The 12,954-nt window shown below is 37.0% G+C and overlaps 1 protein-coding gene across 2 annotated transcripts in view; it reads right to left on the bottom strand.

Annotated features, from left to right (window-relative positions):
* Positions 1 to 12,954, bottom strand: part of LOC105390833 (neuroendocrine convertase 2) — a 65,740-nt gene that overhangs the window by 32,508 nt on the left and 20,278 nt on the right. For both annotated transcript variants that reach the window (XM_038107444.2, XM_048630416.1), the window contains exons 2-4: positions 10,395 to 10,499; positions 4,249 to 4,495; positions 3,077 to 3,114 (exon numbers count right to left, since the gene is read on the bottom strand). In XM_038107444.2, the coding sequence (XP_037963372.2) occupies positions 3,077 to 3,114; positions 4,249 to 4,495; positions 10,395 to 10,499 (390 nt within the window). The remainder of the gene's footprint in view (positions 1 to 3,076; positions 3,115 to 4,248; positions 4,496 to 10,394; positions 10,500 to 12,954) is intronic.

Here is a 12,954-nt window from a genome sequence, read left to right as displayed (position 1 = left end):
TCCATTATAATATCGTATCGTGCTTGTAGTTTTTGGGCTACGGCGTAGTACCACCGTAGCACACAGCTTTCGTAGCTCGTAGCTTGTAGCACCGTAGCACTCTAGACTAACAAAACCGAAATTCACAGTGAAGTTACTTTGTGAAGCAGTTCAACCTAAATTGCATCGCTTTAATAGTGCAGATGTTGAATAGAGTGCCAGCGTCAGCGACAGGGCTCTGTACTGGAGATGCCCTTTGTATTGCAAGAGCTTGTGAGGAAACTGTGTACCTATACAGAGTAGAATTGTATCAGTAACATAACGTTTCAATACATAGACCGCTTTTTGAATCAATTTCATAAACGTAAAGTAAAGTATTGCGATATGCCTCCGTTCTTCTACAAAGACAAAGAGACGTTTCTGCAACGGAGAGTTCTTTGTAAAAAAAAACTTTACTCCAGAAAAATATATATTTATCCCATGAATAAAAGCATTTTTATTCTATTAGTCTTTGATATTGTAATAAGAATGAGCAGCCAACAACGCATAGCAAGCTTTCTTTTACATAATTTATTAACCGTATTTTTTTAGCGTAAAAAAACAGTGTTAATTTTATGCTGTTAAAACCTAAACAAATTATCTAAAGAGCTTGCTATTACCGAGTTGCCGGCAAAACTCAATTTACTTTTATATAAACCGCCAGCACGAGCACTAGTATTAGCATTAAAATACATATTTAAATTATCTCTCACGAACGGAGCCTCACGCGGGTTTCAGGAAATAATTATTATTCTCTGGATAAAATAAAAACTCGTACCTACTGGGTTAGCACGTAAATCATAGTGGTTAGCCCAGACTAAGGCGATTATTTTTCAGGTATGTTCACGTAGTATTTCGGTATATTTTGACACTATAATCTTATCGAGTTTGTATACTAGTTTTTCCTTCCAACTTCACTTCGCAAAAGGTTATCCCGTGGGTATTTAAGAATAAAAAGTATATAAGTAGTATATGTGTTAATCCAGGGTGTAAATTTCAGTCGTTTTCCCACTAAAAAGTCACAAACACCCACACTCACAAAACAAACTTTCACGTTTATAATATTAGTAACTTTTGAACCGGCAGAGCCTTACAGAACGAAATTTCAGAACATGATGAAGCACCGATCTGGGTGTTCGTCTTACTCTAGTCGCACCCTCAACCAACACCGCTCATGAATAAGAGATGAGGTCCGGTAGTCGGTGAGAAAACACTCCTTCTCTGGGTTAAGGCCAACGAACAGACGAGCTACTGGGAATTCTGTGGCGTTTACATTTAAATGAATTAGACTGTACTCGAAAGTGTCTGTATTTACACTTGACATTTGAATTAAGCGTTTCTGACTTCGATCAATCAACGTTCAGCTGCGGTAAGCTAGTGAGGTCATAGATGATTGTTTTAACTTTACTGTGATCAGGATCAGACTCTGTGCCAAATGTTTAAGCTGAAAAGTTTCAACGAACAGTGTTATAGGAGGTGCAATCTTTCGGTTAACCAATTTGTGCAGTCGGAAAAGCATTAACATAGACGGTTGAAATTTTTTATTTATCGTAACATTCTTGTAAATTTAATACTTGAGCGTAAATAACATGTGAATCAGTGATTCATCCGTAGACAGTTTTGTTTTCAATAATTTATTTTACTGAAATGTAAAATAATTTTATAAATAAAATAATAATAATAAAAACTTATAATAAAAAAAATTAAAATAAAAAAAAATATTATGTATACAATACATTTATTGGTTAGCTATATATAAATGCCATTAAACCAGATAGGTTTGTCTTGACACTTGAATCGATCTATAAGCTGGACCTAGATACTTTAAAAGTATTTTCTCCTCCGTCACTAACAACTTCCCTCAGTATTCTTCAGTTCGTACATTTCTTCACCTTACTTTTGGTTTCTAAAGGAAATACCCTCTTCGTGAAAGGCGCACAAAGCATTCTGTGAATGTGGAGATATTTTGAACATTTTCCCTTTGATATTCGTCGCCGCGTCGTCACGGGTGGGCTGGCTGGCTGAGCACAACCTTTACAAAAGGACTCGCTTACCTCAGTAACGGTGTTTAATACGCTAATAAGCTATTTTATTTATTTATCGTATGGCTTTACTGGTTAGGTACATAAAATAATATTAAAATAAGAATTTATAGACGTCACTAAAAACTACAATTATTTAAATATGCAGTAGCGCTGCTGGTGAGGTTGGTGAAGTCATCGGCAGGTCCGGCATATTTTGTGATAGGACACTCGAAGACGATGTGGTCTATGGTCTGCTGTGGGTGTCCGCATTCGCAAGCTGCTGACTCGCTCCACCCCCACTTATGCTAAAATGCTTACTTACGTTATCGTGTAAACCACAGACAATACACGTTAAAATTTACAAAAAAAAAAGTTGTCTTGTTTAAAAAAATTGGCTAGGTTTAATTCACTCGTGTCTACGTTATATTTTATTCTTTTAAGGACCAGATTTCTGGGTAGAGTATCAAGACGGTTATAGAGTTGATCAAACTCACACAACACTCATAAGTTGTGGCCTGTTGGAATGTATTTCTGTAGCGACAAAAAAATAGTACAGCTTTAAGATTCCTAGCCTTGTACGCGTATATACTACTGAATAAACCACGTTCGCCTGAAATATTCAGGATTATTTACAGAGACTGCCTCTGAGCCTTTGTAGTGTATGGATGTCTTTGTGCCCAAATAAAGCTGAAAATAATGACGTCGTCCTATTGTTCTAACTCTGAGCAATGTTCGCCAAAGAGGTATTGTACTTGGGTTATTCCAAAAACCTATTGTACTAAGGTATTTTTCCGTTTGATTTCTGCTGTACTTACGGAACTTGGGTTTCATTAATTTGGGAAAAACGATATTAGAGCGGTTATTACACTCTGAAAACAAAATATTGTCTTTGAGCGTTTTTTTAAAGCCTGATAAATTGAACATCCGAAGGTGTGTCTACTTGTGTTGTACTTGTGACTACATTTACATGCCATCGTATATCCGAGATGGAACCGAAACACTGTAATTTATAATTATAATATAAATATACTTACATAATTGTACTTCAAATCCGGGTGCATATAGTCGACACCTGCAAATAATACAAACAATTACACACCAACTAACAAATTGAATTCACTCATAAAAGTTTCAATAGTATCGAAAAAATTGCATTTCCTAGGGAATCTTTTTCGGGGACAGTAATATTTGACCAATAGAGCATGCGGTTATTTGCCTTCCTCTTAGCCACCTCATATTATTTATCCTCATAACAGAATAGTGAACCACTTCAGAATAGGCGACAATTAATCCCTGAAACTTACTCACAGATTTCTCTACGTCACAACAATGTAACCCGATAATCTAGAACGTCGTTGTTCCAAGAATGTTTTTTTTCCACCATGTAGGTGTTACGTGGGTCAGAAGGGATAAGTGCTATATTTCAGATACAATGGACTCGACCGAAATAGATAAGGGGATATATTTATGTCGTGTTTACATGTTGGTCTGAGATATCTTTTAAAGGTCATTCCATGTTTATTATGTGTTTTGAGCCTCTTAATTTGTAGTTAAACTAGTTAAGATCACTATGATGAACAGCCAGTGCAATACGATAAACACTATGCACATTATAGTTTATTTAATTATTATACCATTTGCCTACATATATATTTCTTTTAAATATTGTTGTGATTATATTTAAATCATGCTTTCGGTGACCTTGAGAGAATAATTTGTTTTATATTTTATCTTGGTGAGACAGTTTCTTCGACAATTTGTTTACAAAGTTTAAACTAGCTCATCGAGGCACCTGCTACGAAGCTTGAGAAAAACTTAGATTGACTTTAGGTAACTTTGCTTCGCTTCTGCGAACATTTGCAAGTTTATGTTAAGTAGTTCCCTTCATCTTTTACAAAGAATATTTTTTAACTTTCTTGGAATAAACGCTCGAGAGAAAATACGTTTTGCTGTATTGTATTGGAAACCATATGGAAACTCATATTAGTAAGAGTATAATTTTCATTTTACAGAAAAAAAATTAGCAACCATTTTTATACTTTGTAGACTTATCATAAAACCTTATTTCAAACATTTTGTGTTCTTAAATATGTTTTATTCAGTACAGTATACACACATTGAAACCCAATTTTCAAGAATACGGAGCTATTGAACATTTGAAAGCTACCAATTATTATTACATCAACAAAACGGCCAACCAACTCACCATCATCCATAATAGCCGTAGTAACATTCACCCCAGTATACCCCTGCGCCCAGGCGGCCTCCACGTTCAGGTCCAGCTTGGGCTTCCCGCCGTTCTGCCCCGTGTTCTTGAGGTACCACTGCAGGGGGAAGTAGGGGTCGCGCGGGTCGGTGGCGGCGGCGGCGGCCTGCAGGCTCTCGGGCAGGCGGAGGGGGCGGAACCCGCGCTTCACCCGCTTGAAGCCCGTCTGCTGCACCGCCGTGTGCACCTTGGGGAGAAAGACGGCGTTAGTTGAAGCTGAGGTTAGAGAGGGATAGAGAGAAGAAGAAATAAAATACATTTATTTCGAACACACACAGAAACAACACAATAATAACTTTAAAACCAATAATAAAATGTTTAAAAGGTAATAAAAGTGAGCATGGGTTGCTTCCCAGTGCTGAAAGGGGATGATATGATAATTCCGCTGGCTTTCAGCTAGAATACAGTTAAATAAGAACAGATTAAAATTGTAAATTGTTAATTATGCCTGATTCATATAAATAAAAAATAAATAAATAATATGAAGTGGCGGTGAGTCATTGAGTGGAGACACGAATAGACACGCGTAGAGAACGCCCTCCACTTTAGACAGGTGGTCGCAAGTGGCTGGATGAGGAAAGCCGAGCACGAACTGTTGTGGGGCTCCTTGGGAGAACCTATGTCCAGTGGACGATGACAGGCTGATGATGATCATGAAGCAAATCTACTTTTGCATTTGAATTAGTATCTAAGTGAGTGCCTACTTAAAATTTCGGAAAATATACAGTCACTACAAAAAGCCACTCGAAAATAACAAGTGAATTGGTTCAAAACTAACGAATCAATCATCAACAAATGGAAACTAGGTATAAAAAGAACTTTATAACGAGTTGACTTGTTGCAAACACGGTGTAGAGCTTTACACACAATGTAAAGTACCGTCAGCAACGGTGAATGTTGCACCTTTTTAACCGACTTCAAAAAAAGGAGGAGGTTCTCAATTCGTCGGGATCTTTTTTTTTTACATTGTAGTGTTTGATGCAAAACTAAACCTAGTCAATTTTTTTTTCATGACAAAAAGTGGTTTAGAATTACGATTCATATCACCTCCTGCCGGGATTACGTTGACTTATGGGACACCCTGTATACATTCGGCAAAACTCTAGTCTAGTCTAGTCTAGCCCAAAACCCTAGTCTAGCTGAAGCTAAATGAAAAAGCATGTGCTCGTTGTACCATAGAGCTTGATACAAAGCACTTTTTGTATCAAGCTCTATGGTACAACGAGCGTTTTCATGGTTAGGCCATGGCCGCACCGCGAATATTTTTCCGCGCGGAATTAAATCGCGCGAATTATATTCCGCGATCGAAGTCGCCTGTTGATTTTTTTGCGATTTTTTTTCCGCAATTGCGGATTCTCCTATAGTATTCGATGTGTTACAGAATTGCGAATTAATTCCGCGAGGAAAAATATTCGCGGTGCGGACACAGCCTTACTCAAAAAACGTTATTTTTCTCGGACCTAATTCTAGAAACCTAAGACTTCGTCCGTAGTACTGGGACACGGGTCTTCTTCAAATGAAGGAAGGGTGTTACCCTAAGGGCTAGTCCACCACGCTGGCCTAGTGCGGGTTGGTGGAGAAACAGCACACATATTTATAATTGAGAACATTGGCAAATAAAATCAAAATCTTTGTAAATTTTCACATTCATTTGTTATGCGAACTGTACGACCCGCTTCGTTACGCTATGTACGTCTGGGCTGTGCAGGGATTGTGTTGTGTGCGCTATTGTGATAACCTATATTCAAATGGGTGAAGCGAAAACGAACCTTATTCACTTGCATTACAAGCTTCAACAGAGTTGTGAGGTTTAACTCGTTAACAGTTCACGGTATCCAAATGGATTTGATAACAGGGTTACTGTTAACTGTACTGAAAAGTATATAGTATTCAAAGGGATTAAACATGTTTTGTACATCTGGAATACTGATGATCTTAAAACTTTGTTTAGCAGTACAGAGAAATCATTCAGTGATCTCTAAAGTAACTACTGAAATTTCAGAAGGGTGACACTGAGCAATAAGTTGTATTTAATTTTATATGAATAGGTACTTAGCAATTTTGTAGAAAATCAAAACTCACATTTTAAGTGCACATTTTTTAATTAATGCTATCATTGTGACTCTCACGTTTCTAAATTCATTAGAGATTAAAAATTGACTAGGTACACTTACTTTGATTGTCTTTTTATGTTTACAATCAACGTGTTTACGACTGCAAATTAAAATTTACAATTACAAATGATAAAAGCTTAGAAGCATTTACTGCACGACTTTGATGAATTATGTGGATGAAACTGAAAGCTTACAATTCATGAATAAAAAATGTATTTCGGTATCCAACCTAATATTTCGGTTGGATAATTCTCGCTTAAAAACCTGGAATAAATTCAAATGATAAAACATGGCTACAACTGGTATAGAGATGCTACAGCACTGTTTTATTCATAGATTTATAGGTACCTATTCTTATATTTTTTAAACAGAAAATAATCTTAATTTTTGCTTAATTACATTCAAACCAGCCAGCATTAAAAATGCATGACAGCGACAAATGACGGCCTCAACCAGCCTGAACTTTGATAAATGGAATACGTGCAGTAGCATAAGCCTTATTCCGAGAACCAGCTCACGCCCACCGACCACAGACAAACAGACTGAGTAATCAGAGATCCCGCCGCCAAATGAACGGGCCGCGTGGAAACTACCCTCTTTCAATACTGGCCATTTATGTCATTCGAAACGAGCCTTTTACGACCAGTGACACGAATCTCTATATGACTCTTATTGAACAAATGAGAGAGAACATAGTAGAGTAACAAAAGTGATTGACGAGAAGGTTTACAGGGTAAATAAGTTAATAAAGCTTTCAATATTTATGAGTGTAGTGATATATATTGTATATGATATTTTGAAATATAAGCCAATATTCGATGAATATTTGATAAAACTATTCAATGTATCAATAACATAAAAATGTTTCATAAAAGCTTCACCTTCGCTAGAGAAGTATACCAACATACCTTAGCCTTCAAAACAACAACTTTCATAGAGAGAATAACTCTGAAATACTGAAAAAACTTCTTTTTATACAGCATGTTCTAAAAGTGGTATTTTAAGCCAAAATAATGTTACTCAGTGGGTCAATCTGAGCAACTTTTGTTAACCCAAGTAAACCGTCCGTCAATAGTCCAAAGGGCATGGGCTTCCTGAAAGAATTGAGGGCGTGGAGTGGGGCATTAAGGCTAATAATCTTCGTGCTTTACAGGCAGTGGCTCCATCCTAACTAATATTATAAATGTGAAAGTAACTGTTTCTGTCTGTTACTCTTTCACGGCAAAACTACTGAACGGATTTGAATGAAATTTGGTATACATATGGTCTAGACCCTGAGAAAGAATAGATAATGTTTTTTATCTCAGAATTCTCACGGGAACTCTGGGATAAAAATTAGCCTATAGAACTTTTTAAGGCGAAGCGAAGTTCGCGGGAACAGCTAGTACAATATAAGTAAGAACACCAAGTGCCTACCATACCATTCTATTTTCATTTTATGCAATAAAGATTATTTCTACAGCATCTTCATATTACAAAGTCTGTAACAGGAAATTGTATTTTAAAGTAGGTTTGTTAGCTGAGTTCAGTCTAAGTTTAACAAAAAGTTCCGACGGAACGTTGTTAAGCTATTATACTATCTGAAGTTCTTTGTTGCAGGAAAATTATTTCCGTTAAAAAGTTGCTATTTTCCAGGAGGGTTCTGCTTTTGTAGAATAATACTACGACTATTGTAGTAGATATTGTGCATACAAACAGTCATGAACAATTGAACATTAACCTGTTCTAAACAGTAACCGAATATCTAAAATACAATCGAAAAAACATTACCCTCCTCCTTCGGCGGTCGAATAAAAAAATTAAATAAAAACAAGTGTAAGGAAAAATTTGGCTGATCTCGATAAGATTGGCCTTTTTCGAAATTTAACATTATGATTATTTAAAAAAGCTTGCAATAACTTGGCATGTTTCCCTAGTGGTAGACCGTAATAGAAATAGATACTGTTTTGTTACTAAGTAAGATAAGATACAGATACGATTCTCATGTTCCCTTGTTACTGTGGTAGAAGAGAAGGTATTGTTTTACGAGTTCTGTTTATAGTCTCGAGAAATGTGTCGGTATAGTGGCATGATGCTTTATTCCATTTTGTAAAAGCCTTTTTTGATACCATTTTTTGTTTGATAATATTTAGTACGTAGTATATGATAGTATTTATTACGTACAACGCGGTTTCTGGTGTTTTAATTTTTGATTCTAGGGTCGCTAATAACTATGTACTACTAATTTAAAAAGACGACACGGTTAGCAACCTGTCGCGTGAGATTAATTGTGTAGCAAAAGAGCCTTCGGGGATTACAGAGTAAATCCATATCCAACCTCATATAATTTTGCCAATATTTCTATCTATCTATATGTAAAGTACAGCTTTCACAGACAGGTTTCACGTCTAGGTGACCTAGTAACCTAATATTCGGATAAAGCTAATATGACGAAGCTTATCCATGTAGAACTAATATCACATCCAATAATTACATCCTCCGTTTTACGTAAGTGTTACGTAATGCTTGTTTTTTTATATTATTTAGTTTCTGGAGTCCATTTTACATAATTTAAATACAATCTAAGTTATAATGAAATAAGTGATATGTACATAATATTTTGAGATAGCAATATAACGTATATTTACAAAGAAATCAAAAGATGTATAGAAAGAATTATGTCCATTAACCGCTAAGTAAAAATAGTAACTCAAAGAGGAGCTAAGCCCAGCCATCCCCTGAACATGTATGTATTCACTAATGTAGCATCTTACTAAGCTTTGGAAAGCTTTCTAATCGCAACCACTAAAAGAGCTCCGAGAACTAAGAAAAACCTTAATAAAAATAGCAATAATACATATGGAACTTAACTAGCCTTACCTAAGTACATATGTAGTAATATAAAAAACGAAAAGATGTACTTAAAACTAAAAGTTTAAACATGTTTATGTATACTACATATCCTATAGATAATTATATTGTAAAAATATATAGTAATATCTTCATATATTTATATTTTTAGAATTTTATTATCTCACGTTGCTAGCGTAGCTCACGTTTAAATCTAAGTCTCCTCAATTCATAGTTTACAAGTAGGTACCTATATTATGTTGTAGAATTAATTACACTGCTCCCATGTAATTACATTTATACTTAACAACTTGTTCAAGTAAACTTGTTAAATGTAAAGTTTCTAACTGTTTACTTTAGGGTGATTATCAGGTAACATTCCGTCACATATCTACATACAACTTTATATAAAGGTACATTATTATGATATAAATATGAACAATGTATAAGACGACCGAATGGCGTAGTGGTTAGTGACCCTGACTACTGAGCCGATGGTCCCGGGTTCGATTCCCGGCTGGGGCAGATATTTGTTTAAACACAGATATTTGTTCTCAGGTCTTGGATGAGCCCGTAAAATGGCAATAGGCCCGCCCCCTATTACATTGGGACTAACATAACACTCTGGCGAAAAGTGGGTGCAGCAATGCACCTCTGCCTACCCCGCAAGGGAGTACATTAGTACAAGGCGTGAGTGCGTGATTTTTTTTTTTTTTTAATATGAACAACAACCACAAATATAATTCAAACTAAACACAAGTGCTCACACGAATGTTTACCCTAGGTGGGATCCAATGCAATCAATAACTTTTGTCACGTCTTAAGTGCGCTCCGTGTAGCCCTTCCGATGATGCCATGATAACACTTACGTCTTCTCATATTAATGTCTGGTCGCGCGCTGAAGAGAGGAGGGGTGGATTGATGGATGCGTCCGCAAAGAATTTGCTGCTCGTGCGCTGTGTATTCGTTGCCAACGTATAACTTAACAACGTTAAGCCTAGGCCTTTGGGCAGCTTGAAAACATCTGACAATCTGGCTTGCTTGTGCCAGCATGGTGGACTAGGCCTAAAACTCATCCTTCATTGGAAGGAGACCTGTGCCCCGCAGTGGGGACGTGATGGGTGGTGATGACGTATAACTTACCAGCGGGTGCTGCTTGAGCGCGCGAGTGTGCGGGATGGAGCGCTTTGAGCGCGCGTGCGGGAGCCCGCGGTGCGCCAGGTGCCACTCCGTGTCCGACCCCAGCACCTGAGAAGGGATTAAGAAGTTTAGTCGGTTGTTCATAGGGTCGTGTATGGAGAGTCCGTCTCCGTGGATGACCCCAGCACCTGGGGGATGATTACCAACTTTTTTCTGTAGGCTCTATAGGGCGTGCCACTCCGTTAATGACCATAACCACAGTATTTTGCTCATAGGGTTGTGTATGTATTGAGCGTGCCACTCTGCCTCTGACCCCACCATCTGATAGAAAATACACATCCACATTACATTGTTCATAGGGTCGTCATCACCGCGGATGGAACGATTTCTTGCACGGTCGTCTCGTGCATTATGATAGCCACAGTTGAGCTGGACAGAAACCAGGGCAGTTGCTGAGGACAGGTCTTATGAAGGCTCTCTGTTCCAACGGGGTGCCACAGAACAGAATCAAGAAAAAATATCAAAGAAGTGATTATGAAGTAACATACTATAAAACCTTTAATCGTTTAATATAAAAGTACTCGCCTACATCTACATGAGTAGAAAATTTGAGCCGTCTCAAATTAATGTAACTTAATATTCAAATAATAAAGTCCAACAATTCTGAGCCTCACCCGAGCTGAGGTTTACAACGTTCATAAAATAAAGCAGGCACCCTGTATAGCAGTAAATTTTATACATCTTTTACGCGAATATGTTGTGATAAAAATAAAAGTGAGCCTGAATTTCGTTATTTTACTGACACTTTTAGTGGTGATTTCGCACAAGTAAACCCATTTACTTGTTGCTAGATACGTAAAGTCGAATAAAACTTACTACATAAAAAACAGTAATACATTTATTATGTCCTTGATATTTATTTTGTGTTGATCTTATTAAATTATCTGGTACAAACACAAACCCTAGACCAGCGTACCGTGTGAAAAAACCTTCACAGACGAACAGACGTGCAATTTCACAGTTTTATGTAATGACTAGCTGTTGCCCGCGAGCTTCGCTTCGCCTTAAAATTATTTTGCCGTGGACTACTCCCGAACTACCTACCCAATAACATGCCATGGTGGTATTAAATTAGATGAAAGTTGCGTGCGTGATCAAATCCGCATGCTGTTAAAAACAGCCTAAGTTAATGCCGAATTTCAACCGCTAACTCCGGTTTTTGTGGGAAAATACGGTACCTAAGCTACGTCCCTTCCTAATTTCAAGTGCCTACGCTACGTTTAGCCTGTGCGTGTCAGTCATGGGAATTCCGTATAGAAAATCTCTGCATATTTTCCTAAAACACCTACGTAATAAGTTTCATGGTTTTATCTTCAAAAATGACGCATAAGAACCAAATGACAATGAATTAAACGTATTGAAAAGTACAGTGAACAGTCGTTTATTGGGTTGTTTTCGAGGACCTAAAAAACTTACTGCAAATACATACAAACTATAAGTACATTAGCTAAAATCAAACCATACCGCGATCTATATCCCATCCGACAACGCCATCTAGGAGAGGACATAGCTACTATATAAATTAAACTTCTAAAACTCAACACCCATAAAACGTTCAACCCCTATATTACACCCCCACACTGGGTTTTTTTTATATGCTAATTATTATTTTTTTGTGATTATGTAGTGCCTAAATACAAAATATAAGGTTTTTATCTTCAAAAATGACGAACTTCATACAAAATATGAACACCTATTTCATCCACTCACAGATCGAAGTTTCAAAAACGCTAGAACAAAATGTTTAATTATTGCTCATCAAGTGCTTAAATATAAAGTTTATTTAAAAAAAGATCTACCCCGGCCGGGAATCGAACCCGGGACCTTCGGCGTAGCAGTCAGGGTCACTAACCACTACGCCAGTCAGCCGTAGTATTTTTATCTTTTAAAATTAAGTATTCGCATACAACTTTTTACCCCCCCTTTTAACCCCTTACAACCTCCGTTTCGCAATAAAAAGTAGCCTATGTTCTTTCTCAGGGTCTAGACCATATGTATACCAAATTTCATTCAAATCCGTTCAGTAGTTTTGGCGTGAAAGAGTAACAGACAGACAGACAGACAGACAGTTCCGGATATAACCAACAGATGGCACTAAAAGCGCAATACAGAGAGCTTGTATGGAACCGAGGCGAATTAATATGAAGATCCTACATCGCGGTATTAAAGTTTTTCAGTTGTCTGAAATAAATACAAAACCTAATATGATCAATCTATTCTATAGTAGGAGAGTCAAACAGTGACTTTCGCATTTATAATATTAGTTAGGATTCGTGTTGACTTTGAACGATGTATGACTTAAATATCAACAAAAAAACTAGCTTTAAGTAAAAATGATAATATAAGAACATTCTCATCTTCAAGACTGTTTAAAACTTTTAATTACGAGCCTAACTAATACCCAGCTTAGACGCAATTTCTCTGCTAGACATATATTTTTCTTAAGCTGCTCTCGACGTCGACTGGGCCACTAGCCGTGGTGAGGAGGGCCCTTCATGCAGTT

The sequence above is a fragment of the Plutella xylostella genome, chromosome 25, assembly GCF_932276165.1.
Source record: "Plutella xylostella chromosome 25, ilPluXylo3.1, whole genome shotgun sequence".
NCBI lineage: Eukaryota > Metazoa > Arthropoda > Insecta > Lepidoptera > Plutellidae > Plutella > Plutella xylostella.
Note: the sequence above shows the minus strand (reverse complement) of the source record. Positions and strands in the feature narration are given on the sequence as shown.